Genomic DNA, 25,945 nt, shown 5'->3' with positions numbered 1-25,945 from the left:
ATACTAAAATATGTATTCAACTTGTTCCGTTTATTTCAATCTCGCAAGAAAAATTGTAAAATATCTCTGACCATACTAAAAATAAATGCCAAGGCATGGTATTCCATTTTATTAGTGATTAGATTCAAACTAAACCATCAATATTCGTGTCAATAATTATTTATATGTCAACAATGTACTTATATATTCTATAAACTTTAGAAATAATATTGGTCTCTCGTTAGATTTACAATGAAAACGAATGATACAACAAATTTTAATTTGTATATATAGACTACTTCTTAATGGATTGAAGTTGAGAAGCCTTTCAAAGTACTCTTTCGAGATACCAATTGTATCACTTGTATAGCAAATCATTCAAAAGCATTGAAGATTACTTATTTTCTCCAACGAAGTCTGAAAAAGGCAAGTGCTACTAAACCAAAACTGCAAAAAAAAAAAAAAAAGTTGTGCTACGAAACCAAACCTGTTATCCAGAAAAACAGATGGTGTACAATTTTGATTTCTATAGATTGTTATAAACTAATTTAATATGATAATAAAAAATCTTTAAAGCCAAAATTATATCTCTCAAATAAAAAAAATGAAAATATAATATATAGGCAAATCAAAATTAGCACATAACTCTTTCAAAAACAAATAAAAAAGAACACGTATATATATAGAATCTTCTTTTCCACTTAATTGCTCAAGTACCGAATGATATTAAATTTATCAATCACATGAGCAAGTCTTTCAAGAATTTCTTAGTCCTAAATCATTTTAAAAACATAAATGGTTATTTTTTTAAAAAAATTGGATGCACAATGCACAAAGCCTAATAAAGAGGAGCTAAATACAAATGGTCATATAATAATTCAACACATAATATTTTTCTATCAATGGTCAACTAAATTTCCAAAATTCATAACATTTTCTAGTTATCCAACTGATGCATATAAATATGCTCAAACACACACACAGAAGCACCAAGAAAGGGGAAAAAGAAATAAGAGTACAACTAATTACCAATCACAAAGTTGTAAGGTGAAAATCCTATATTCTTATTGCACCTCTTTTGATAAAAAATCTGCCCCAATAGTTTCTTTATACTAATTGCTAAACTTATTATTCACATTTCTAAATTATATTTATTAGGAAAATATAAGAATATGTAGCTCCTTGGTATACCGTTAAACTATACAAAAACAAATCACAAAAAAAAAATATAATAAGAATCAACAAAGATAAATAATTTTGAAGACAATCAAATACTAAAGAATACCTTATTTATCAAAGATGTCTTTCTCACCATCTGATGTAAACTCAAGCTTCAACCACGATTGAAAGTGCACAAATGATTCAAATAATTGTTACATGTAATGAAAATTATTTTACAGTATCAACAAATCATAATAATAATGATGAAAAACTAAAAAAAAAAAAGAATTGGTATAACAGTAAAAGAACAAAATAATATCTTTGTAAAGCTCACAACTAAGTTACCTGAGAAGGATTAATTTCAAAAGCATGAGTTTCTTTCTCTTCAATAGCTGCTGCCACTTCACCTTCATTTAGCGACTTACCATGAATGCCTTCAATTTTATCTGTTGCTTTACTAATTGCAAATCCATCCCCATTTGTACCATATAAGAGAAAAGTCCATATGAAATTTAAATTTCACTGGTTCAGTCAAAGAATGCATATTGCATAGTATTTAAGATACAGTAACATTTTCAAATGTTCACATCCAAAGTTGTATGCATCCACAACATCTATACCACAATCACATATTAAACAATACTAAAATTGTGAAAAAAAGAAATGTACTTTCTGCACCCCCAAAATCACAAATAAATGCATCCTTTATGACAATAATTTCTACTAAGATTTAAACATGAAAATTCTAGAAGTATGCATATACTTCAAAGGCACATGCACACATCAGCAGTTGAAAAAAATACCTAACCAAGACAAAATAAGCTGAAAGCTTTCTGTTCATATCAATGCCTCAGGAGCTAATGTTCAAACACAAATAGTTCACTGCTCTGATCAATTTTAGCCAAAGTTATTTAAAAATAAAATAAATTAAAAAGGTGTTCGTGAAGAAGGAAGCCTGCAGAGTGATAAAGCCAGAAAAATGTTCCATGTTGCTATGCTTCAGAATGACACTCTCATCCACCCATTCATTTTCTTTCCGAAAAACACTTTAACAACAAATTTGAGAAGCTAAAAACTCGAATTTTCTCAGTATTATGAATATGAATTCATATAACATGAGGCAAAAAGTAAAACAAGACAAAAACAAAAAAGGTCCAGATTTGAAATAAACCAGTTACAAAAAATGGAAAGAAAACTGTGAATTTAAGAGAGAGGAATGTACCCAAAAGCTGATATGCACTCTTAGACTGCGATGAACAGCGGAGCAATCGATGCATATGAAGAAGCCATACGTAACGGACGCTCATGTTGGATTCTTCACATTGCAATCGAAACACATCTAAAGCGAAAAAATAAAAAACGAATTTAAAATCACAAAAAGTAAAAATATAGTAGATCAGAAAAAAAAAACTTGAAAAACATCAAACCAAAATCTTAAAATTGAAAATTTGGACATAAGAAGTGATCAAACCTTGTTTTCAAAGAACTTATTTAGAAGTCCCTTGTAAAATGCCCAGAATCCCCATAGTTGTAGCGGATCCGCTGCCACCACCATCGTCGTGCATGCCTCCACATCTGCGTCCTTCTTGGTTGCAATCCCTGGCCATATGGCTCATTCCCACCACAGCTGTAGCAAGCGCCAGAAGAACGACTGAATACAGTAAACAATGAAAAGAGGAGATTATAAATATACTTGTTTTTTCAATTCAAAATTGAAATTTGAAATTTCATATTCTTTTTACTTGTTTGAAGAGGTGGAAAATAAATGTAGGTGAGAATGAATAAGAAATAGTTAGTATTGAAAGAGAAATTAAAGGAAGGAATTGTCAGAGTCATTAAAGCCAAAGGGCAAAATTTATAATACCATAAATAAATGATGACTGAATAGTAGAGGCAGAGCTCAGATGAACAAACATTGCATATATAACACCTTAAAGAACACAACCCTCATTCCCTCCTCTTCAAGACAGTTGAAATGCATTCCACTTACTTACCAGTGTGTCAAGTAAGAAGAGCAAGCTGTTTAACTTGTCTTACTAGATTTCTAATGCCAACATCCACGAAAAAACTTATCATGAAATCATCACGATTTAAACAATTAGCAAAAAAACTTTTCTGAGGAAGCTAATATGCACTTCGAAGATGCTACAAACAGCGGAGCAAACGATACATATGAAGATCCTATACATAACCGATGCTCATGTTGGATTCCTATACATAACCGACGCCCATGTTGGATTCCTCACATTGCAGTCGAAATGCAACTAAAGCGAAAAAATAAGATCGAATTAAAATCACAAAATTTCAGAATATGGAACAAAAAATTGAAAAACCTCAAACGAAAAACCTCAAAATTGAAAATTTATGGAATCGAAAGTAATCAAAGCTTGTTTTTAGACTTGGCCGTGAGTTTTCTGAACACTGCACTAGGAATCAGAGAAAAAATAGAAGAGTTGGAAAATAAAAACTTTTAGGTCAGAAATTGCTACAAACTCAACTACCACTTTTCCAAAATCTAATCTCAATACAATTTAATTAGATGGAAAGAAGGTGTAATGGGATATCATACGAGGAAGACAAAATGTTAGTCTCTATGAGGAAAAAGCAGTTAGCAGCAGAGAAAAAGATGAACTGCCTTCTCCTCCGTGGCCATGTAACCCATCCCACCACAGTTGTAGCAAGCACCACCACCATTGTCTCCTCTTCTGTATCCACCACCATGCTCTTCACCGAGCGTAACAACTACAACCACACTGCAGTATAATAGGAGGCAAAAAGAAAAATAAAACAAAAACAAAAAAGTTCAAGATTTGATGTAAACCCAATTACAAAAACGGAAAAGAAACCATGAATTTAAGAGAGAAAAATGTACCAAGAAGCTTACTGGAGAATCTTCTAAATGTTCCAAATATGTTATCTGTTTACAACGCCCTCCATCACCACCACGATAACGAATTGAAAAATAAGAAAATGCAGGAACAACCACAAAACTGCAGTGAATAATAAAATTAAGGGGTTATAAATAAGAGTGATTCGTATGATGTATGGCAGTTAAATTCAAAATTTGAAATTCACTAAAAAATTAGAAAAACAGGTAAAAAAAAGGAGAAAATTAATTGAAATGAAAGAGTGAATAACGCTATTGAGAGTGAAAGAGAATAAGAGGAGTTGTCAGAAAATATTAAAGACATTGAAGCAACTATACAAACTGAACAATGAATGCTGGGTTACCCTTTTTTTGCCATTCAAATTTAAAATTTTAGGTTTTTGATACATGTTAAGGGAAGAGAAAATAAATATTAAAGTAGAAGATGAAGGAAAATTAATTGAAGGAAGAAGTTGTTTTAAGAAGCAAAATTTACTTGAAAAAAAAAAAATAAATGATTGAATGAGAGACTACACATGAATTAACTGTTTAGATAATACTATAAAATGTCTAACTCTCAAACTCTTTCTAACATGACACGTTGGATTTCCACTATCTAACAATCCTCTATTAATAGTTTAGTATTAGATGAATGCTGACGAAAGAATATTCTTTCGACAAAATTGATCAAATGTTAATTTGATTTGACCGTGATAGACTCTATATTAACACTTCCATGACTTTCGATCTTTATTCTTACTCCTTTAGAACCTTGTGACCATCACAACCATTAACACTATTATTATTACCTCTTACTGCCATGACTTTCCTCTTCTCCTTCCTGTTACTACTCCTCCACAATGTATATCCAACTCGATAAAATTTGCTCTCTTCCTCTTCCTCTTATTGTGTGAGTGACCATTTTTTGTTTATTAAGTAGTTAGAGACTAAAAATATATCTAAATTATTAATAAAAATACTTTTAAATTTTATTGTCAATAAAAATACTTTTAAATTATTTTATTTTAAAATATACACTCATGAACTAAAATATTTTATGTTAATGAAAAATAATAATGTGACAAATAAAATTTTTTATGTGGTAATTGAGATTCTGATATTGACAAATAAATTATGTGATGTTTTTTTATTAACAAAATAAGTCTCTGATTACAATTAGATATTTTTAACACATTTTAAAATGATTTAAAGACGCTTTTGTTAATGTTTTGTCGATTTTTAACAAATCGATGGTTGTTCGATTCTAATGGTTTGTGAGCGAAACTTATTCTTTTTTTGTAGGTACCAGTTTTCTATAGATGCATCAAAGTGTCTTCGATTAGATGGGTATCGAGATGAAAGATAAATTGAAAATTGTAAAATAATAAAAGAACTGAAAAAATAAAGTTTTCGAAAAGAAACAATACTGAAATCGAAAAAGTTGCGTTGAAATTTAAAGAAAGTAGTAAAGTGCCTTCGATTGGGTCAAAGGATTTTGACATGAAATTTAAAAGTATTGTAATGTAAATTGGATATAGAAATTAAAGAATACTTGAAAGATAAATTAACTTGAAAAATAAACTTGCTTAAAAGATAAAGTTTACTGAAATTTTAAACGGAAAATAAAAACAAATGGAAGGAACTCTACAGAGTACAGATAATTGACTTGAGGCAAATTCAGAAAGTCGTTGGGATGTGAGAGTGCGTGAGTAATTTCTGAAACGAAGTTCCAACCCTTATTCCTTAAGACTTTCTAGTATTTATAGTCTACTTCTGTAACGGATAATTAATTACATAGTGCAGTTTTGCATACGCACTCCTTAGTAACCGTTCCCGCTTTTTGGCTAATTAACGTTTACTCATTAATTCTTCATGTGGTAAAAGCCCTCAACTTCTCTACTTATGTAACCCTTCGATCCACTTACTTTAAGCGCCTATTTAATTTCTCCTTCGAATATCTATTCGACTAGGCCCACTTGATTTTAATAATGTATCCGAAATCGAGCTTGTGTCGAGTAACTCTCAACCTATACCTACACGTGCCTTTTTAAATATTTCGATCTGATTCATTCCAATCAAAATATTTTTCGACTAACAGTTAATAACAAATTTAAAAATATTTTGCCAATACCAAAATATTTTGGTACATTTTTTGTGGTTTATTATTGGTAGTTAATCTCTAAGCTTTTAAATTGCGAAATACATTGATTATTTTCCGTTGTATAACGGTATAAGTTTTTGGTAGTTTGAAAAAAGAATTAAAAAATTGTTCTTTTGATAAATTTGGAGGCTAATTTCTCTCACAATTTAAATTTTTAATAATTATTAAACTAAATATTTAATTTTAATGCACTATTAATTTAAACCATTTTACATACTTATTGAATCGAATTTATGTGTTTAAATAATTTTTAATATATTTAAAAATTAATCACTTTTCCAAGACAATTAGTTATCCATATAAAATTTATACTGATAATACATGAAATTAAATTCTTAAATTTATAAATAAAAAATTTAACAAAATTGTGCTTTTAGATTACTCGTTAACGATTCTAAATGTAACAATTTAAAAAAAGTGTGTTAAAAATATAAAAAATTTGAATTTTTAATAAATATGTCCTCTTCTATTTTCTTAACATACCCAAACTACAAAAAATTATGAGAAAGTGATAAATAGATCTTTAATTTTTTGTCCTGCAAATATTTTCGTTTTTAACCATTTGAAAATACTTTTAAGTCTTTCACCTCCTTAAAAATTGGATAGATTAGTCATTCCTTAAAAGTTGAGTCTGACAAAGACGTTTGTATGGAGGGACTAATCTGTCAAACTTTTAAGGAGATAAAAGACTTAAAAGTATTTTCAAATAGTCAGGGATAAAATTGTTTAAGGGAAGGGACCTATTTGTCTTTTTCTCAAAAATTATAGACACCAAAAAAACATATAAAAAAATAGACAAAAAAGAAAAAAAAAAAAAAAAACAAGTGGGACACGTTTGGCAATACGAAAAAGATCATCGTGTGGCCTATAAATAGTAGATAGCTCCTCCAGGATTCCATATGCATTGATTTGCATTCTAACCTAGCTAGGTTGAGTGTGTTATCTCGATTTCTCTCTCTTACTCTTTCGTCAATCTACGAGGTTTAAACGCCTCGCAATTTCTCTTCCCCGAAAATATTGTTTTTTCTGCTAACAAAATTTCTTTGCAGCCTCTTCGCAAACCCTAACCCTCACACCCCTCACTCTCTCTAATATTCCTTCGATTTCCTCTTCTCGCAGGTATTATCCTCTTTTCCAAAACCCTAGAACTACAAACACTTGAGTTCTTATGTTTAAACCCTAATTTTTTTTTTATTTTCCTTTCATTTCAATTTTTTGAATAATTGAACACTTAATGGTTCGCAGAATATGGGAGAAACCAAGGACGAAGGATACGAGGAGGAGCTTCTTGACTACGAAGAGGAGGACGAGAAGGCACCTGACTCCGTTGGAACCAAAGTCAACGGTGAAGCTGCCAAGAAGTGAGTTTGTCTCTTGCTTATGGTTTTATCTGATTCGAATAGAAAACCCGCATGTTAGAAATAGAAATGATTGTTTGGAATAGGATTTGCTGGTTGAAACATGTCAATTTTTTATTTGGTTTCCGTTATATCTGATCTGTTTTTATCGTATGCATTCTCCCTTTACTTGGGCTTGTAATTGTTTCTCCTTTTGTTGAGTTTTGGAGTATAAATGTTGAGCTTATATAAATCCCTGTAAAATAGTGTTTTGTGAATACTGTGTTTGGTATTTATTTTGGTTTGTTTTTGTTTTGCTTTTTGTCTGATGTTTTATGTTGTTGTTATTGTTTTGTCCGCAGGGGCTATGTTGGTATCCACAGTTCAGGATTCAGAGACTTCCTTCTGAAGCCAGAGCTTCTCCGGGCTATTGTGGACTCTGGATTTGAGCATCCTTCCGAAGGCAAGTTATCACTCATCCTCATTTATAGTGATTGGCTCATTTCGGTTGCACCTGTCCTAATGACTTACAAGCTCCAAAGATCTAATTGGATTTTGGATGCCTTTACCTTTGTTGATTTTCTGGGATGAAATAAAATTCTTTGTTGATTGTTTACCCAAGTCATTGAGATTTCTAATTTTTGTTTGAATAATTGTTTTGATAAGCTTTAGTTTCTAATGTAGTTTTTGACACTTGTGTTTATGCTTATCTTCCGGCCAATTTTATGCTAAGATTTGGGATTGAGGTTACCAGACAGCTTGTCAATTTTTGTTGCAATATTGCACACATTGGCATCCCTGACAAGTTATCGTTCTGCCAGTAATATTTGTTTGATGCACACGCTGATTGAGAGACTGAAAAATTGACGTATCTCTGACCGTACTTATTTGTCAAATTTTCTTTTCGCAGGTAATACTTCTATATAATCTTATTTTGGGCAACTAATATGCTTTGGTAGCCCTGCAAAGGGTCAGAAAGGTTTGTTTTACTTACCACCGGTTCCTTCGACCGTCTTTGGTTCATCACCAGTGCAACACGAATGCATACCTCAGGCAATCCTTGGAATGGATGTGATTTGTCAAGCTAAATCGGGAATGGGAAAAACTGCAGTGTTTGTTCTTTCAACTTTGCAGCAGATTGACCCTGTTGCAGGACAAGTTTCTGCACTTGTTCTGTGCCACACTAGGGAATTGGCATACCAGGTATTTTATTTGAAGTTTATTATATGAATGGTGATGTAATTTACTATTCTAGTATCTTCTCAATCTTATTTTAGATATCTTTTCGGTTTCTTCCATGTAGATCTGCCATGAGTTTCAGAGGTTCAGCACTTACTTACCTGATCTCAAGGTTGCTGTCTTCTATGGAGGTGTCAACATTAAAGTTCATAAGGATCTACTGAAAAATGAATGCCCTCATATTGTTGTTGGTACACCTGGAAGAATACTAGCACTGGCTAGGGACAAGGACCTTTCATTGAAGAATGTTAGGCATTTCATTTTAGATGAATGTGATAAGATGCTGGAATCACTGGGTATGTCTAATTGCTGTGCTGTAATTGTGTTCAATCTTATATTTGAGTGCTCTTTAATTTGGATATGGTTTTAAATATTCCTATTACGCTTTATGCAGACATGAGAAAAGACGTGCAAGACATTTTCAAGATGACTCCCCATGATAAGCAAGTGATGATGTTTTCTGCAACACTTAGCAAGGAAATTCGTCCTGTCTGCAAGAAATTTATGCAAGATGTAATGTCCCATGGCCAGCTCTACTTGTATTTGAAGTCTCTTTTGCATAATACTCGCATTCCCTGAGAGATCATTAAATGTTTACAACGCTCTGCTTCCTGAAAATTTTACTCTTGATAGGAGTTTCTGTCGGGATAGTTTCTTCTGTTTTCAAATCCACTTTCATGGTACAAACAACTGGTGGGGTGAAGAGTGGTTGTGTGACCATAGCTTGGGCTAGAAGACCTTAGCTGGGTTGTTTTAGGAACTCCTATCTGTGACTGTTGTCCTTCTTGTGGCTGTAGTCCTTCTTATGTACTTTTCCTCCATGTTTCACTTTGGAAGTTAGTTTTTGTCTCTAATAGTATGTCTATCAGATGTGACTTTTCACAACTTAGGATATCCTTGAGTTTTGGTTGTTGTGGGGGTAAGTTCCTAGTGCATTTTGGGGTTTTGCCTACATTGTTCTTAGTGTGTCAGAGTGTCAGTGGAATTTTGCATGGTGTGACTGAAAAAAATGTATCTACAAGGAGACAAAACTGATGGACCAGAACTGTGATTCAAGGGATCTGCATCCATCATTCATTTCGTTCTGGATTCTGTTAGCTTGAGGAAGGCTCCTAATATGATTTACTGTGACATTGTTGCTTTCAGCCAATGGAAATTTATGTTGACGACGAAGCCAAGTTGACCCTTCATGGACTTGTGCAGGTGCGTTTTTTGCAAATTAATTTTTTGATAGATAATATGTTAGCTGAATGGCTTACATTGGGGGATTGAAATTGCAGCACTATATTAAATTGAAAGAGGAGGAAAAGAACAGGAAGCTGAATGACCTTCTTGATGCATTGGACTTTAATCAAGTTGTGATCTTTGTTAAAAGTGTTAGCAGAGCAGCTGAGCTTGACAAACTACTTGTGGAGTGCAACTTTCCATCAATATGTATTCATTCTGGAATGTCCCAGGAAGAAAGGTTTGTATTGTGTGATATTAATGGACCATTAAATTATGGGTTGATATGTGTGTGAATCTGATGTTAGAGTTTGCTATGATTTCATTTTTTAATGGAGAATATGTAGCAAGAAAATGTAATAAATCAGAATCGCAGGAGCAGTATATTATTTTATTATACTTAAGTTAAACACTTGGTCTAAAATTTTGAAGTGCATTTTCACAGTACAATGTGTGGCACTGGAAGTTTCACAATTTCTATCATTCATTTTTTTCTTTTAATAATTTAGTGTACCCTTGACGAGCAACTTGGATATTTCTCTTAATTGGAATTGATCTGTAGGCTTGTGTTGTATGATATAATGGTTTTACCTGAAAGTGGGGTTCTGAGAACATTTAAGTACTGTGTTCATGTCATGTATGCACTAGTCTGTGTAAATGTCATTGTTTTGATATGACTGAGAGCCATCTGCTACTTAGTGCTAATGTTTTGAATTTTTAGAAGGTATATTGAGCTGTACTGTTTGAATTGTTGGTTCTGCGGGCAATTATATTGACTCTTCCTGTTTGTGTTGCTCATTGCTGTTGTCTGCTTGCACTTGGATTTTTGGTTGTGTCATTTAAGTGGGCCATTTAATGGATTTCCCATTTTGTATGTTTCTTGTTTTTCTAAAACAGGGAAGGCTTGGTTGTGTGCACTATTAAATCTTGTCTGATTGTGGTTAATGGTTTTGTAGGTTAAAGCGATACAAAGGTTTTAAGGAGGGCCACACTAGGATTCTTGTGGCTACAGATTTGGTTGGTAGGGGAATTGACATCGAACGCGTGAATATAGTTATAAACTATGACATGCCCGATTCTGCAGACACTTACTTGCACAGAGTATGGCTAGAAAATCTTCTATTTCTAAGTTTCATTTTTCACTTAGTTATATCTTATCTGCAGTCTAATTTCTTTCTGGCTGAAACTCTGAGCAGGTAGGTCGAGCTGGAAGGTTTGGCACGAAAGGCCTAGCAATTACATTTGTTTCATGTGCTAATGACGTTGATGTCCTTAACAATGTATGTATGATGACTTATGCTGTCTTTTTTGATGATTGACATTGTTTATGAAAATGTGGCAAGGCTTGTGAAAATAGTCCAGAATCCTCGTGAGTTAATGGTATTGAGGGTTGATACATTGGTGCCATGGTTTTTGATTCTCTCTCTTGTTTGGTTGGGTGCTTGGTTTGTGATTCTGTTCAAAGACACTTATGTTCATTTTGTTGAGTTTGATGTAGTCCTCCTTCCATATTCTTTAGCTTGTCATTTATGGTATCTCAGTAGTCTCCCTCTTTTCTGGCATTCTGTCCCTGGCCTATGTTTCGAAATTTCTGATTTCACATGTTTGCAGACTTGATTGCTCATCGTAAATGACCTGCTTAAACTATCAGCAATGTCATCAAACCATGAACTGACAATACTCCATAGCAGATCTTCACAAACTGGAAAATCTGACTGAATCAACATAGATGTTGCTCCGAATACCCACACCATGGATCACCCAGAAATTCTGTTTTGGGGGATTTCATGTCCAGCCGTAACATAACAACCAAAGTCAAACAAAGTCCCTGAAGTCCTTGCATGTCCATTTTTCAGCCTGTTATTTTATTTATGCTAAGTCACCTCTCCCCCTACCCTGTTGTTTCTGTCTTGCATGGTTTTAGTGTGGCTTTACCAAAAATATCACCTTGTTGAATAAAAAATTTTCATTCAGCTTTTTCAATTTTATGAAAAAATTTCGAATTATAAAATTTAGATTCTTTAAAGAGTCCAAGTTGGATAGATTTATTTTTGAATACATTGGTGTTTAGTACAGTTTATTTCTGTGAGTGCTGCTGTTTGCAGAAATGCAATCTTCACTATAACTTTAGTGGGCGTTTGGATTTTTACCAAGCTGTGATCTGCCATCCTTATCACAGTCCAGGTTACTAATTTCCTTTCTTTTCTATTTCAGGTTCAGTCCAGGTTTGAGGTTGATATTAAGCAACTTCCTGAGCAGATTGATACCTCTACCTACAGTATGTTCTTTCTTGTCCAATGCTTTAATTTTCTATATTTGTCCAGCACTATGTTTTGGTTAGATACACCACTTAGCATGCCAGAATCAATCAATCATTTTCTTTCTAGTGCTGTTAATTTGCTTATCTTTCATCTATTGGTAGCTTGTTTAAATATTTTGGTGTCTCAGTTTCTTACAGCCTTACAGGATGCAATTTTAGAATTGGATTTATACCTTTTGTTATCCTTTGCCAAACTATAGGGTTAATGGTCAATATTTAAACTCCTTAACTACCTCTATTGAGGATGTTTTAAATTAGTCCCTTGAAGATACGACAATGGATTATATTGGTCCTTCCATTAGTTAGGTGATGATTAAGGATTATTTTTCTATTAACCATTCTAGTTGATAATTCAAATGTGCTTGCTACTAGATACTTTTGCTTGCATCGACACCCCAAATTTATGATTTTGTTGATATTGGATTGCTCTTGATTGTCCTTTGTATATATTGTATTAGTACTTACTGCTCGGCTCATAACAAAAGTAATGCTGAAATGTTAACTATAGCATTATAAATATTTGTACATTTTTGTACCCCGAGTTGATGAGGCTTCTTTGGTGGAATATTGAGAAACCAATTTTTTTGTTTTCAATATACACTTTCAAAGCGTTAAATACATCAGTAACAATAAAAGTTGGTTTTATTAGTTCTATTAACAAGTTCCCTACACTATCTCCTACTGAGAATTGTCCTTTCTTAACTGACACATTTGCTTTCTGGGGTTTGTGCTGTTGGCTGCTTCCCTTGACCCTTTTTTTCTCTCTCAATATTTTGCAGTGCCATCTTGAATACCACGCTGGTGAAGAGTCTATCTCATGGATGCAACGAATTTATCTTTTCGGCATTCAGCGGCCCAAGGCTCCTAAACCACTGAGCCCATTTTGAGCCTTGTGTAGTTTTATGTTCTATGATGACCGTTTTATTATTAGGGGTTTTTGTTGCTATTAGGATTTTGCGGTATCCTGGCTATGAATTTGTGGGATTCAAATTCTGTACTCTGTATTCTGTAGATGTTTGCACTTTAGGGCCTCGACTGTTCCTTCAAGAACTTCTGTTTTGAATTATTATTGTAGTGAACGAAGTGGTCTTTTATTTGTTTATGTCGCTGCTTGTGTTTATACAGATTTTGCTGGTGTTATCATAATGAGCTGTTTATTTGCAATTTTGTTTTGGACACTGGTGATAAACTAGATGAGAATTGAGAAATATGGCACGCCTCTTGCGTCATACTCCCAATCTCTCTTGCATCTTATTTATTTCGAGTTTTCGACAAATGGTGGCGCTATCACCCTTTACTCATTCTTTCTTTCATAGGAACTGCTAGTTTTACATTAAGATTTTAAAATGCCCCGTTTTATTTTCTTGGTGGTAGTACTTTTGTTTTTCGAAATTTACTCCTAATTTTATGCGAGGAGAACGTAGGTGTTCTAGTAATGGCGTCTCATCCGTCATACACACCCATTTCAATTTTCAATCACCAAATCGTTGCTCAAAATGATACAATGGAGGATAAGATTCAACAATGAACAGGCACCAGGAACAGCGATAGATGGGCCCCAAACGGACAAGAAACACCGCTCCTCAATGTATTGTTCATCAAGCGAGTGAGCTATACTAAAAAAATTCCTTCTTTCCCCCAAACTACCATTTCACGGTTCACCCGATTAACATTGAATTCCTTCAGAATTTAAAAAACTACAAGTTTTTTTTGTACTTTTTTTATTTATTGGGAAGGCATTTATTTATTCATTTATTGGGTGTACAAGGTAAAGAAAGAAAGAAAGAAAACAGGAAAAAGTTAGCTAAATATGTCTTGATGCAAAATATGTTGCATCTCGTATCCTAATTCTAGCCATTCCATATAATATCTCTATTACTTTGCTGCATTTGTTGTCATCCAATTAGCAGCACTGTTGGTTGTCTCTCGAATCAAAGGAAGCTGCACTTACCAATTTCTCTAGTGAGAACCTTTATGTACAATCTGTTTCTCAAATAACCTCCTTAATTTCACATACCCAAAGGAACACTAATCCCCTTCATATTGCAAGATGTTCTGTATGAAGTCCATACTATGAAGAACATTTGAGACTTCAACCTTCCCTTAACAACTTTTTATTTATTTTCAAAGTATAACAATTACTATTAATAGTAATATATGGTTTGTGATTAAAGTGATCCCAGCCGTCCAGCTAATGCAACAGCAATCATGCTCAAGGGACATCCACTAATATTGTTTCTCCTCCTATAACATGTTTGAGTCAATACATGCACATTTAATTAATTTGTTAGAGGTATATAATAAATTTGTTATTATTTTAAATTTGAGTTGTTTTATTTAGTTTGGAACTTTGGATTAGGTTTTATTGTTTTTTTATTCAATTAGTTACGATTATAATCACTTTCAATTTGTAATCGATTTATCAATATATAATAAATTATAACATAATTCATATTTAAATTCAGCTAACTTTTCATTTAAAACGTCTTCTGTAAGTGAAGTATTAAAATTGACTATGAAAATTTACATTATTGAATAAATGGAAATTATGACTACGTAAAATTCGTTAAGTATTTTGTGCAGTGTTTTATTTCTGATTTTCTTTTTCTCTTTTTTGGATGCATTTGATTATAAATGCTTGATGCTAGTTTGATTCTTCTTGTTTCAAGCTACAAAAGACATCAAATTAGAGAATAGAGAATCATACACCTCATGCTCATTCATCCAATTTAGAAAATTAGTGTCCCAAATACTTATTTGGATATTATTTCTAAGATAAAAATACAGAGATTTAAACATAAAGACTCGTTTATCTATAGAGACAGAAATAGAGATATAAATTTTGGTACTTCAAGGAGAGAAAACTATTGTATTTTCTCTATCTCTATGGCTATATTTAGATACTGTTTCTGAGACAGAAACCATTGGATATAGAAACTTGTTTGGTTGTAGAGATAGAAAATATCTGCTCCGTCTCTCATGTCTATAGTTTTATCCAAGAGACAATATCTAACTCACTATTGGAAATATCAATTAAAATGAGTGATTTCATCAAATATTATCAAGCAAGACAAGAAAAGAAAGCATATTCCAAGGAGAAAGCATGGCATAGTTATACCAAAACAAATAGAAAAGAACATAGAAAGAGCTTACTGACAAAGAATGGAATCAACCTGAGCTTCAAACAAGATTCCAACAACTACTCTTCGAGATGCTGATTGCTGAACCAGAAATCCAAGATGAATCATGAAACTGTCTAACGAAAATATAAGAATGAGATTATAATTTTATACATTATAAATCATTATATTTTATAGAGAATGAAATTTTATTTGAATAGAAGAGTACAAAAGCCTAACAGTAGTATAGTAAAATCATGCAACAATGCATGAAGAAACACCATTGAACCCTGTGTAGAGCAGCAAAGAGATGCCAAAAGAGTAATCATAGCGCAAATAAAGCATAGAATGAAAAGGAATAACTAATGATTTTGGTATTATTTTCCAACCAGATACAACAACATAAATGATAAACCAAAGATTGTCACAATGTCTGCTTTTCATTTACAGGATTCAAAATCTTTTCAAGAAAAAAGATGATGTTAATCCATATGAAAAATCCACAACTCCAAAAGCATGATCCAGAGAGATCTTGTCATAGGGCATATGAAAAGAGATCAGCTTCTACGTCATGATACATTGATAAACATATTTGGGAACAAGGCAGCAAGTTACAAATACACACCTGATGTAGGCCTCAGATCAGCAAGCTCTGGCTGGCTATGAAAACAAGAAACTAGAAAAGCAAGGGCAAAGTGAATCCAGGAGAGGGGAGTGTGAAGTAGACAATTTCAAATTCCTGATTCTTGGGTTATAAGGTAGCCTTTAACCTAGAGAAACTACAAAAAACTATAAGCAAATATCTGAACAGCATATGCTATAAGAGAATGTTTTAAATACAATTAAACAATACATTACTCCCTGCAAATGACTTGTCCAAATGCATCCTAAGGGTGCACATTGACAAATAATTATTTGGAATCAATTTATTTATTATTCCAAAATAATGCATATAACTTCATTGATTTCATGAAATTAACTCTAAAATGGCTACCTTAGTAAATTACATAGCTTACATTTCAATTTCAGCCGTACAAAAGTTGGCAACCAATAGCATTTCTACCCTTGGTTCAGACAAGTAACTGAGGACAATACCTATGTTTTGACACCAACAAAAGAAACTTTAACTGTCTCGTGAATTGTTAGGATATAGCATCAAGATTGACCCATGGTTATTCATCTACCTCCTAGTCAGTTTTTGGACAACATTTTGTACATGATGGAAAGTAGAAACCTTGAAAAAAGAATTAAAAATCGTAATCCCAAAATGATATTCAGACATGAAAATTTTGATGTTTCAGAAAATGTGAAGAAAATTAATGATACTTCAATCAACTGGTCACCAGAAGTCTTTACAGGAGCACACGCCATTCTTGAAATGGTGGAACCGATTGCGGTCCCTCACCACAATCTCTCTGTTATAAACCTTAGATATGAACTTAGTAGCAGAATGACAATCTTCACAGACACGCAAGTTTTTCACGAGTCTAATGGGTGTGCCAGGGGGTGTATTCAAAAGAGAAAAAGCTATGGCAATTTTTTCACTGTGTCTATACAAAGCATCTTCTTTGTCTTCTTCATCAATGTCAAGCAATACCTGTGAGGTTGTAGGCACATAGCCAGCCCTCTTTATCTCCCTTCCCATCTCGTCCATCATTTCGTATATTTGTTTCGACTGATTATGTGACTTATCTCCAGCAACAAACTCATACATCTCATTATTCAGTTCAATCATGGTGCTTCCTGGGATCTTCTTCATCCCTTTCAAATCCATCATCTCTCTAACCTTGGTCTTTTTCTCCCAGCGAAGCAATTTTGCGTAAATGTTTGAAAGCAGTACATAGTTAGACTCTTGCATTGGCTCGCTTCTGATAAGTTTTTTTGAGATGCTCTCTCCAAGCTTGAACTCACCCCGAGCATGACAAGCAGTGATTATGCTTCTCCAGATGATTTGGTTTGGGTTAATAGGCATTTTTTGAACAAATTCCAAAGCCTCCTTGACAAGTCCAGCTCTACTTAACAGATCCACCATACATCCATAATGTTCAATCTTTGGCACAATGCTGAAGTTCTTCTCCATTGAATTGAAATAGTAATGTCCTTTATTGACCAGCCCGGAGTGGCTACAAGCAGAGAGGACCCCAATAAATGCAACATCATCAGGTGCCACCCTTTGCTCAATCATCATATCAAACAACGAAACAGCCTCTAAGCCGCGGCCATGCATTGCCAAACCAACAATCACCGAAGTCCATGAAACTATAGTGCGAAAACTCATTTGTCTAAACAGTTCCAGAGCTTTGTCAACATCACCACATTTTGCAAACATGTCTATCAAAGCATTGCAGAGCTCCACTGACTTTGGTATTTTCTTCCTCTCAACATAAGACTCTAACCACTTCCCAAGCTCAAGTGCACCCAAATCGGTACAAGCAGACAACACACAAACAATGGTGACATCGTCAGATACAACACCCTTAACCTGCATTTCCCTAAACAATCCAACAGCTTCCATAGACCGCCCCAGACGCGCATATCCACCAATCATAGCACTCCAAGTAACGGAATCCATCTTGGGACTTTCATCAAACACCTTCCGAGCAAACTCAACCCCTTCCCCACAACAACAATACATGTGAATCATAGTGTTCTGTACATGACGATCATCATCAAAACCAAACTTCACCAAAGATCCATGAACCATTTCCCCCAAATTCAAGTCACCAATGCCAGCACACGCCTTGAGCACAAAAGGGTACGTGAACTTATTTGGCAAAACGCCATAGCTAAACATGGTTTTGTAAAACTCCAAAGCCTTAAACTTTGAGCCAGCCGTTTGAGCATAAGCCCTGATAACAGTGTTAAACAAGAATGCATCATACAGTAAGAGATTGTTATTATTATTAGAGGGGGAGAATAGGAATGAAGCAGCATAGTGAATGGCATTGAGATCTGAAGATGTTGAAGCGAACTTGGTGAGAACAAGAGGGTTGTTATGGAGACCCAATTTGAGGATGATGGTGTGGATTTGTGTGAGGTTGGTGAGAGTGTTGCAAGAATGAAGGAGGGTCAAGCAGGTTTGTTCTGCTAGTCTGCGTTCGGAGGTATAGGAAGGGAGTTGGAGGGCTAAGTTGGTAATTGCACGTGAAAGCTTGGTTCTGATGGAATGATTCATCACTCTTAGTTACTAAGATGAGTCCAGCGTTAGAGTGAGCGAACATTTGATCACTATGAAATTAACCAATATACGCAACTTCTTCAAATTTTACATACGTGAGATAATAATTAAGCTATTATTTATTTAAATAAAAATAAAACCCCTCACTTAGATGCGATCATGCGACGAAAATTCTTAAAAAAGGTCCACCCTATACTTTGCCTGACAAATTTTGGTGGTAACAGAAACGGCCACGTCAATCGCCATCTACCTTCCTTCTTTCTCAACTCTACTTGTCCCTCTCTTATGTTACGAGCTACCTGCATTCTTTATGATCGCATTCAAAGCATAACGCAAAAAGCAACCTCGTTTACGGATTTGGAAAAAGATGAGAAGAATATTCTATCTTCTCTCTGAGTCCAAGAAGCTCATTGCAGAAACAAACCCAGCTTCCAAGCTTCGTTTCAATGCGCTTCGCTCTTTTTGCGATCACTCTCTCCTTCGCCCACAAAGCCGTCCAGGTTCACCAAGCTCCACCTTCTGCAATTTCTTTCTCATTTTTATTTCGCGAAATGAAGTTAAATTCTCTTAATTATTCATTGTTATACCAATTTCTAGTTGGTTGCGTGGTAGGCAAGTTCCTTTCTTATGATAGGTTCCGGTGGTGGCAAAGATAGCGAAGAAAGCTGTTCAATTTTATAGCTCTAATTTTTAAATATTGAATTTGAATTTGTCAATTGATTTAGTTAGTTTTTTTTGGTATCATTACAGGGCCGCTTGTGCAGTATAAGAATCTAGTGGAGCAAGGGAAGTTGAAGCATGATCCATACCAAGAGGGTGTTGCTTCAGAGCTTGAGAACTTGCTTGCAAGGTTGGAGAAGTATGAGAAAGATATGGAAGAATATCATGTAAAATTGGAACTGGATATTTTGTTCTATTCTAATCTTTCTTCATCCTTTCGTTTGTGCCTAGCAATGTGCTTTTTTACTTGGTTATGGATGTTCAAGGATTCTGTAAGTTTTTGTCAATGTGATTTTAAAATCATAGTCTTCCACTTGTGGCAGTTAAAACTATCTGAATGGGAGAAGAGTAGGGAGAGTGAACGGCGAAAGCTTCTCACGGAGGAAGTTGAGCAGCAGCAGAAAGAGGAGGATTGGTGGAAGCGGTTGAACAATAAACTTGTTGATAGATGGTCCTCCCGGTAAATTTTGAGTCAAAGTTTAGGTGATTTGGTTTCAACCTGCTGCTTAAGCATGTGATCGGTTTGCTTCTGAGAATTTTCAATCAAACCTATATTTTTGTCTGAGTTTCTAATTTTGCTTCATTTATGTTTCCTTGGTTTGAAATTTGTTGATGTTTCCTTGTTTTGAGTTTTGCTTCAAATTATGTTTTCTGTACTAGTTACATTTTATTAAAGGGAGAAGTCTTTTGTGACTCAGTAAGAAACCAGAAAATATGGAGCCAGGGGTCGGAAAATGGGTGTCATATCTGAAACGTGAGAAGAAGTTGGATTCACTAGTTGGTCGACGTCCTACTGCTCCTCCAGCCCCAAAAGGACTTTACATATATGGCAATGTTGGCACAGGTAACTTCATTCTTTCATTTTTCTTTATTTCAGATGAATCTCTATGTTACCTGTAGTTCAAACTTCACCACCACTTAATTTATGGTTATCATAATGCTTTACGTTTATGCTTACATCATTTATATCAGCTTCCAGTTTTCATATAATGTCTGCTTTATTTTGCAACTTTTTTTCTGATAATCTTGATCACATTTTTAATGCCGAAGGGAAGACAATGCTGATGGACATGTTTTACAGTGCCACTGAGGGAATAGTTAAACATCGAAGAAGGTATCACTTCCATGAGGTGAGTATTTTTTCCTGGACTATTTATCATGTTTCTTTAGTCAGACTACTGTGAATGTAGCGCTGAAAGAGAAAGAGTTTAATCTTTTCCTATCAATATGCAGGCCATGCTTAGAATAAATGAACACATGCACAAGATATGGAAAACTCAAATGGAAGAGAAGTCCTTGCAGTCTAGCATTGCTGGTTGGATTATGAATCTTCCTTTTGACACAAAAGCTAAGGAGTGGCTAGCTGCAGAGGAAAGGTACAAGCAAGAGATGCAGATGAAAAACATACTTCCAGCTGTAGCAGATGAATTTTTCCTGAATCAAGAAGAGGACAGAAAGGGGGCTAGTATTTTGTGCTTTGATGAAATACAGGTAAATAAAAATGTAAAATCGTATTATAATAGATTCTCATTATTTGTATTGTAGGTTATTTTTTTCAGAAGCCATCATGACTGATTTAATTATTTAGAAAGTAAAATGGATGTAATGGGGTATTTTCATATGTATTATAATTCTGTTTGGTTTTCTTGCTTAACAATGGGCATGTACTGTTCCTTTCCACTTTTAGAAGTTTTTGGTGATCCATTTGAAAGGATTCTTTACGGTGGTGTAAACTTCATGTGGTTTTCCACTTTCCCTACCCCTTGTCTATTTCTTTATGCATAAGGTGCTTGGATTTCTTTTGTGCAAATAAGTTTTTTGCACCCCTATGTACACATTACCTCCAGCCTCCAGATCACACTGTCTGGAAGCAGGCTTTAAGGCATCACTGTTTTAGCTTGTAGGGTTGATTTTCTTCCATTGTTTTGTCCTGCCTATTTGATTCATTCTGTGAGCACTCTCTGCACTATGCTACTTGTAGCTTTTGCTGATCTGATCCTTTCAGAATCGCAAATTATAATGACTTTTTGATGCTCTATTTCAGACTGTTGATGTATTTGCTATTGTGGCTTTATCTGGAATTCTAAGCAGATTACTGAGCAGTGGAACCATTATTGTGGCAACCAGTAATCGAGCGCCGAAGGATTTAAATGAGGTGTGTGTTTTTTATTTGTCTCTCTTTTGCTGCATGTGGGTCAAGTTATTACAAGGATGATGTGTTTTTTATGTTGTGGGGATGGAGGAGCCTTGGAATCCAGACCTGTTGGATATGAGGTCTTATTTGTTTCCTATTCTCTTTCTTGGATAATTTGGCTTGTTCAGGCTGGTATGCAACGAGAAATCTTCCAAAAACTTGTATCCAAGTTGGAACAGCATTGTGAGAATGTATTAGTAGGAAGTGAAGTTGACTACCGTCGGTTTATAGCACAGAGATCAGCAAATCAGGTGAGAATTTAAAGATATCTATTTACAAATGGGATGTCATATTGTCAACTTTGCTATAAAACAATGATTTTCTTTTCTTGAATATTTGTATATTGATGGTATGCACCTCTGAATTCTATTTTCAACTATTGTGGTCAACTGGTCATTGATTTCTCTTATATGTCATCTACAACATATAGTTAACAAAGTCATTCAAAAGTAATAATTAAGAGCTGATATTGTGTTATGAATAGAAAGGAAAATAATCAATAGTTGGTAAGCATATACTTCACTATGATAAATTTAAATCTAGACCAATATATAAAGCGAATTGGGGTAGTTTGATTTATATTTTGGTCTTTCTCACATTTGTCTCTCACACAATTTGTAAAAATAATTCCAAAATGGTTTACGTGAGGAATTGAATCTAGTCTCTTCAAGTCGTACCCTTTACAAATTCTTTAACCACTAAGTTATAAATCTTGTTGTGTTTATTGTTTTATATAAAAGAAAATATAAAAATGCTCAATAAACACCAAAAATAAGTTTTGTGTATATTTATACATGTTTGTTCACTCATCTTTTTGTGTTTATTGTTTTATGTAAAAAAAATATAAAAATGCTCAATAAACACCAAAAATCAACTTCGTGTATATTTATACATGTTCTTTCACACATCTTTTTCAACAGAATAATCAGCTACCAGAATAATGAAACATATCATAATCAAAACTTGTCCCAGTAGAATAATCAAACCTTTTTATAGCATTATAATCAAAATTTTTCATGAACACCACATATGTATTCCTATACGGTGGCTTGGTGGCTGATTTTTTTATATTCATGTTGCACAATTATAAAAGATAGGCGCTAATATATAATGCTTAATTGGAACAATTTTAGTTTTAATGGTTAATCAAATGTAGATGCACTATTTCTGGCCCATTGAACCAGAAGCTGTCAATAAATTCGAGAAGAAGTGGCATGACGTAACAGGAAGGTTTGGAGGAAGAATAATCAGCAACACCATCTCAGTGATGTTTGGAAGGTACTCTACGAATCTAATTATAGTTAGTGCTGTCAAACAATGGTAAATAGACAAATAGTAACCTTGAATCATATAATTTTTGTTTCAATGACAGGACACTTGAGGTTTCTGAAAGTTGTGAGGGAGTTGCACGCTTCACGTTTGAGTATCTCTGTGGTCGTCCGGTACATTGTCTCTTTGTGTCCAGTTATTTCCAACTTTCTTCCAGCTAACACTGTCGTTAAACGGGATTCTATTTATTTATTTATTTACACCCCCCCTCCCCCCACCCCCTATTCTCTTTCCTCTCTCCCCAATTGGTTAGTTCACATGGAACATCTGGTGATTAAATTCCTACTTGATGTGGTTTTGATCTTGCCTCAATGACCTTAGGGTCAACTACACTCGCCTCAGGGTAAGGGGTATTGACAGTCTTGTATTAGAAATTTGGATCAATGTAGAATCCTTTTTTTAATAAAGTATTAGTTGAATACTAGGTGGCTTGAATTGCTCGAGTGAAATCCATAAAGCCTCATTTATTTGTATGGTATATATTGCAAAATCAGATCCCAAAATGATCATTTATCCACTACTGTAGCTATAGCATGCACCAATGAATATTTAGAGTAATAACAGTGCGAGTTATCATTGTTAGAAAACAAATTAAGCTTCAAAGTTTGATAGATAAATCATCCGCAGACGACCATGTTTGGGAGGTTTGGTTCTGAAAACTGAAAAGGGTAGGAATAGTACAATATCATGCTCTGTTGTTGTTCCTTAATCCCCATTTTTATGATGTAACTTGCTTTCAAGTTTTATTCTAGTGTTTGTGCATATACGACAACTTGTTTACTCTCTCTCTCTCGGCTTTCAGTTGGGTGCAGCTGACTATATTGCAGTTGCTAAAAACTATCACACTGTTTTCATATCTGATATTCCAGTGATGAGTATGCGCATCCGTGACAAGGTATTGTTACTGAAAGGTTGAGTTGACCTCAACTGTATTGATAATTGCCTTATTTTACTATGAAGGGAAATTTTAGGTTATGAAACTCGTATTCTCTCACTCTGTATCTGCATTATTTCATAGAATATTCCTAAATAACAGCCATTGCATTGAATTAGTACAATTGTTTCTGCATAGCCCTGTCTTGTTTTGATTTTTATATTGTATATATTTTACTTTTCAGGCAAGGAGATTTATAACCCTAATTGACGAGTTGTACAATCATCATTGCTGCCTTTGTTGCTTGGCATCCTCCTCAATTGATGAATTATTTCAAGGAACTGAGGATGGCACACTTTTTGACTTGGAGAGGTAACCTTGTTGATTTGTGTTATTTATGTTGTGCAGAAAGAACTTTCAGATTAAAAAGTATGAATCCTTTAGAGGAGCTCTAACCTGGTAATTGATTCTTATTCTTGTAGTCTTAAATTTTCTTCTGATGCCATGTAGCTGGGAACAGATGGCTCAGATTATAAACATTTTTCATTGAATTCCCAAATCTAGGTATTTTCAAAATCCCGGAAGCGTGCGGCAAGTCTATGTTGACTGATTTACAAACCGTGTTACAATTGCTAAAATGCATCATACATAATATGTGAGGCGAGGCAATAAGGAATTTTAGTCACAGTTTCACCAATATCTATTGTTAGCAAATGCAGTATTTGTACTGATAGGTTCCAAAAGTGATGTTTTATTGATTTAGTTAAAAAGTTGGAGGCCCTAAATAACCCTGTATCTGAAATCTGAATTTTTTAGTTCTCAGGTTTCTATCAAACTTGGGATAGAAGGCACGTAGATTTGATAAATAGCTACTGATTTATGTATATCTTATTAGAATTTTCTCAGTAGTGTATAAACTAGTGCTTATATAAGGCTTATCAACTCTGTTGCTGGTGGTATTCTAGTGATCAATGTTGCATTGCTAACTGAACCTCCGCAATCTCGTCTTGGTTTCAGTTTCCAGTTTGAAACAGAGACCGAAGGTGCTAAACTTCGCCGTGATGTCTTAGCAGAAGGCAATGTGGGTTCAGGAGGTACTCCTGTTGGTATCACATCCATATTATCCGGTCAAGAAGAGATGTTTGCCTTTCATAGAGCTGTAAGTATGACCTCCCAGCTTTTAGTTTCAATGGAAGCAAAAACACTGCTTGTTATGTTTTTTAACCTTTTGAAAGAACATCATTAACATCGGCTCTTTCTTGGAATGCTTGGTAGGTTTCGCGTCTTGTAGAAATGCAAACGCCATTGTACTTGGATGGAGTTCGCGATGTCCACCCTTATTTTCAGAGGCAATGTAGGAGATCTCAAAAATCTAGTGGCAGCTTACTCTCTGAGGCATCATCAATCTGAAAATAAGATTTTCATTCTATTTGTACCAAAATAACTGTTTTCCAACGGCCTAAACTCTGCTTGTTATTCCAAACAAGCAAAAGTTGGTGAGTGATCTAGTTAGTGTGATAATAATGTTCATTCTTTATTCCTTACAGCTATAGGTTCTAAATAATGCAGTAATGCATATGATAAATATGTACTTTGAAAAGTCCAAAATGTGCAAGTAATGCTGAAGGATATTGAATATTATCCTCATAATTGTTGTTTGATACTTTGATTCATCAAGTTTAACAGTAGTTTCTGATACTTTTTCATTGTCAGTGTTATGTGTTGTGCAGATTTTTTATCTCTCTTTTATGGATACGCAAGCTACCTTTTACAGAGTTACCCATGGTTAAAAAAAGCTAAAAAATCGATGGTCTTATTTTTGCTAGTTAAATCGATGGGGTTTTCCGTTTTTATTTATTATCTTTTTGGGATCTGAAAAATCGATTGTTTATAAGTAACCTTTTTTGGGTCTGGATTTGAATAACTTCACTGTTATCTTTGATCACAAGGAATAGCCCAACAATATGGAAGAGTGACAAAGCAAATTAGCTTCGGTACGAATTATGTCTAAATATAATATTTTACGCATTCTCCTAAATGGCATTCACAATTATAATCTCTTTTATGCATGTAGTACACTTTGGATTTCTTAATTTTTCTGAAATTGTAGATCTTTATATTTGGAGAAAAATTATAGTAATTAACGTGAAAAACAAATTATAGAATTGGTCATAATGGTAGACTAACAAAAAATGTTAGGAGGCAATAAAAAATTAGCCTAAAATAATTTAAAATGATCATATT

The 25,945-nt window shown here is 34.1% G+C and overlaps 3 protein-coding genes and 1 long non-coding RNA gene across 9 annotated transcripts; 2 read left to right on the top strand and 2 right to left on the bottom strand.

Moving 5' to 3' along the window:
• Positions 1 to 82: 82 nt before the first annotated feature.
• LOC112755698 (uncharacterized) lies at positions 83 to 4,143 on the bottom strand. The gene is made up of 7 exons (XR_011862678.1): positions 4,025 to 4,143; positions 3,005 to 3,893; positions 2,612 to 2,791; positions 2,363 to 2,479; positions 1,486 to 1,597; positions 1,265 to 1,310; positions 83 to 426 (listed from the first exon to the last, which is right to left on the bottom strand). It is a non-coding gene; the product is annotated as an uncharacterized lncRNA (long non-coding RNA).
• A 2,850-nt stretch (positions 4,144 to 6,993) lies between these two features.
• LOC112755697 (DEAD-box ATP-dependent RNA helicase 15) lies at positions 6,994 to 13,451 on the top strand. 6 transcript variants are annotated; one of them, XM_025803950.3, is made up of 13 exons: positions 6,994 to 7,096; positions 7,217 to 7,286; positions 7,413 to 7,528; positions 7,867 to 7,967; positions 8,535 to 8,707; positions 8,808 to 9,039; positions 9,138 to 9,256; positions 9,890 to 9,946; positions 10,024 to 10,208; positions 10,924 to 11,068; positions 11,164 to 11,247; positions 12,182 to 12,245; positions 13,067 to 13,451. In XM_025803950.3, the coding sequence occupies exons 3-13, from the start codon at positions 7,416 to 7,418 to the stop codon at positions 13,075 to 13,077; spliced, it is 1,284 nt and encodes a 427-aa protein (XP_025659735.1). In that variant the 5' UTR covers positions 6,994 to 7,096; positions 7,217 to 7,286; positions 7,413 to 7,415; the 3' UTR covers positions 13,078 to 13,451. The 6 variants fall into 6 exon arrangements, with proteins under 6 accessions (XP_025659735.1, XP_025659734.1, XP_029149980.1 ...); XM_072197640.1 differs by having other exon boundaries at positions 7,067 to 7,148; XM_072197641.1 differs by having other exon boundaries at positions 7,067 to 7,148; positions 8,415 to 8,707.
• A 2,304-nt stretch (positions 13,452 to 15,755) lies between these two features.
• Positions 15,756 to 18,616, bottom strand: LOC112755695 (pentatricopeptide repeat-containing protein At4g21065-like). Its single transcript, XM_025803947.3, has one exon. The coding sequence runs from the start codon at positions 18,579 to 18,581 to the stop codon at positions 16,746 to 16,748; it is 1,836 nt and encodes a 611-aa protein (XP_025659732.1). The 5' UTR covers positions 18,582 to 18,616; the 3' UTR covers positions 15,756 to 16,745.
• Positions 18,617 to 18,899: 283 nt separating this feature from the next.
• On the top strand, positions 18,900 to 25,413 carry LOC112755696 (uncharacterized). Its single transcript, XM_025803948.2, has 14 exons — positions 18,900 to 19,084; positions 19,335 to 19,471; positions 19,628 to 19,764; positions 20,003 to 20,148; positions 20,355 to 20,434; positions 20,538 to 20,795; positions 21,349 to 21,459; positions 21,627 to 21,749; positions 22,655 to 22,776; positions 22,871 to 22,940; positions 23,630 to 23,722; positions 23,946 to 24,073; positions 24,719 to 24,860; positions 24,977 to 25,413. The coding sequence occupies exons 1-14, from the start codon at positions 18,952 to 18,954 to the stop codon at positions 25,109 to 25,111; spliced, it is 1,815 nt and encodes a 604-aa protein (XP_025659733.1). The 5' UTR covers positions 18,900 to 18,951; the 3' UTR covers positions 25,112 to 25,413.
• The last annotated feature ends 532 nt before the right edge of the window (positions 25,414 to 25,945 follow it).

This window comes from Arachis hypogaea, chromosome 6 (assembly GCF_003086295.3).
Source record: "Arachis hypogaea cultivar Tifrunner chromosome 6, arahy.Tifrunner.gnm2.J5K5, whole genome shotgun sequence".
Classification (NCBI taxonomy): Eukaryota; Viridiplantae; Streptophyta; class Magnoliopsida; order Fabales; family Fabaceae; genus Arachis; species Arachis hypogaea.
This window is presented reverse-complemented; position numbering and strand designations above follow the sequence as displayed.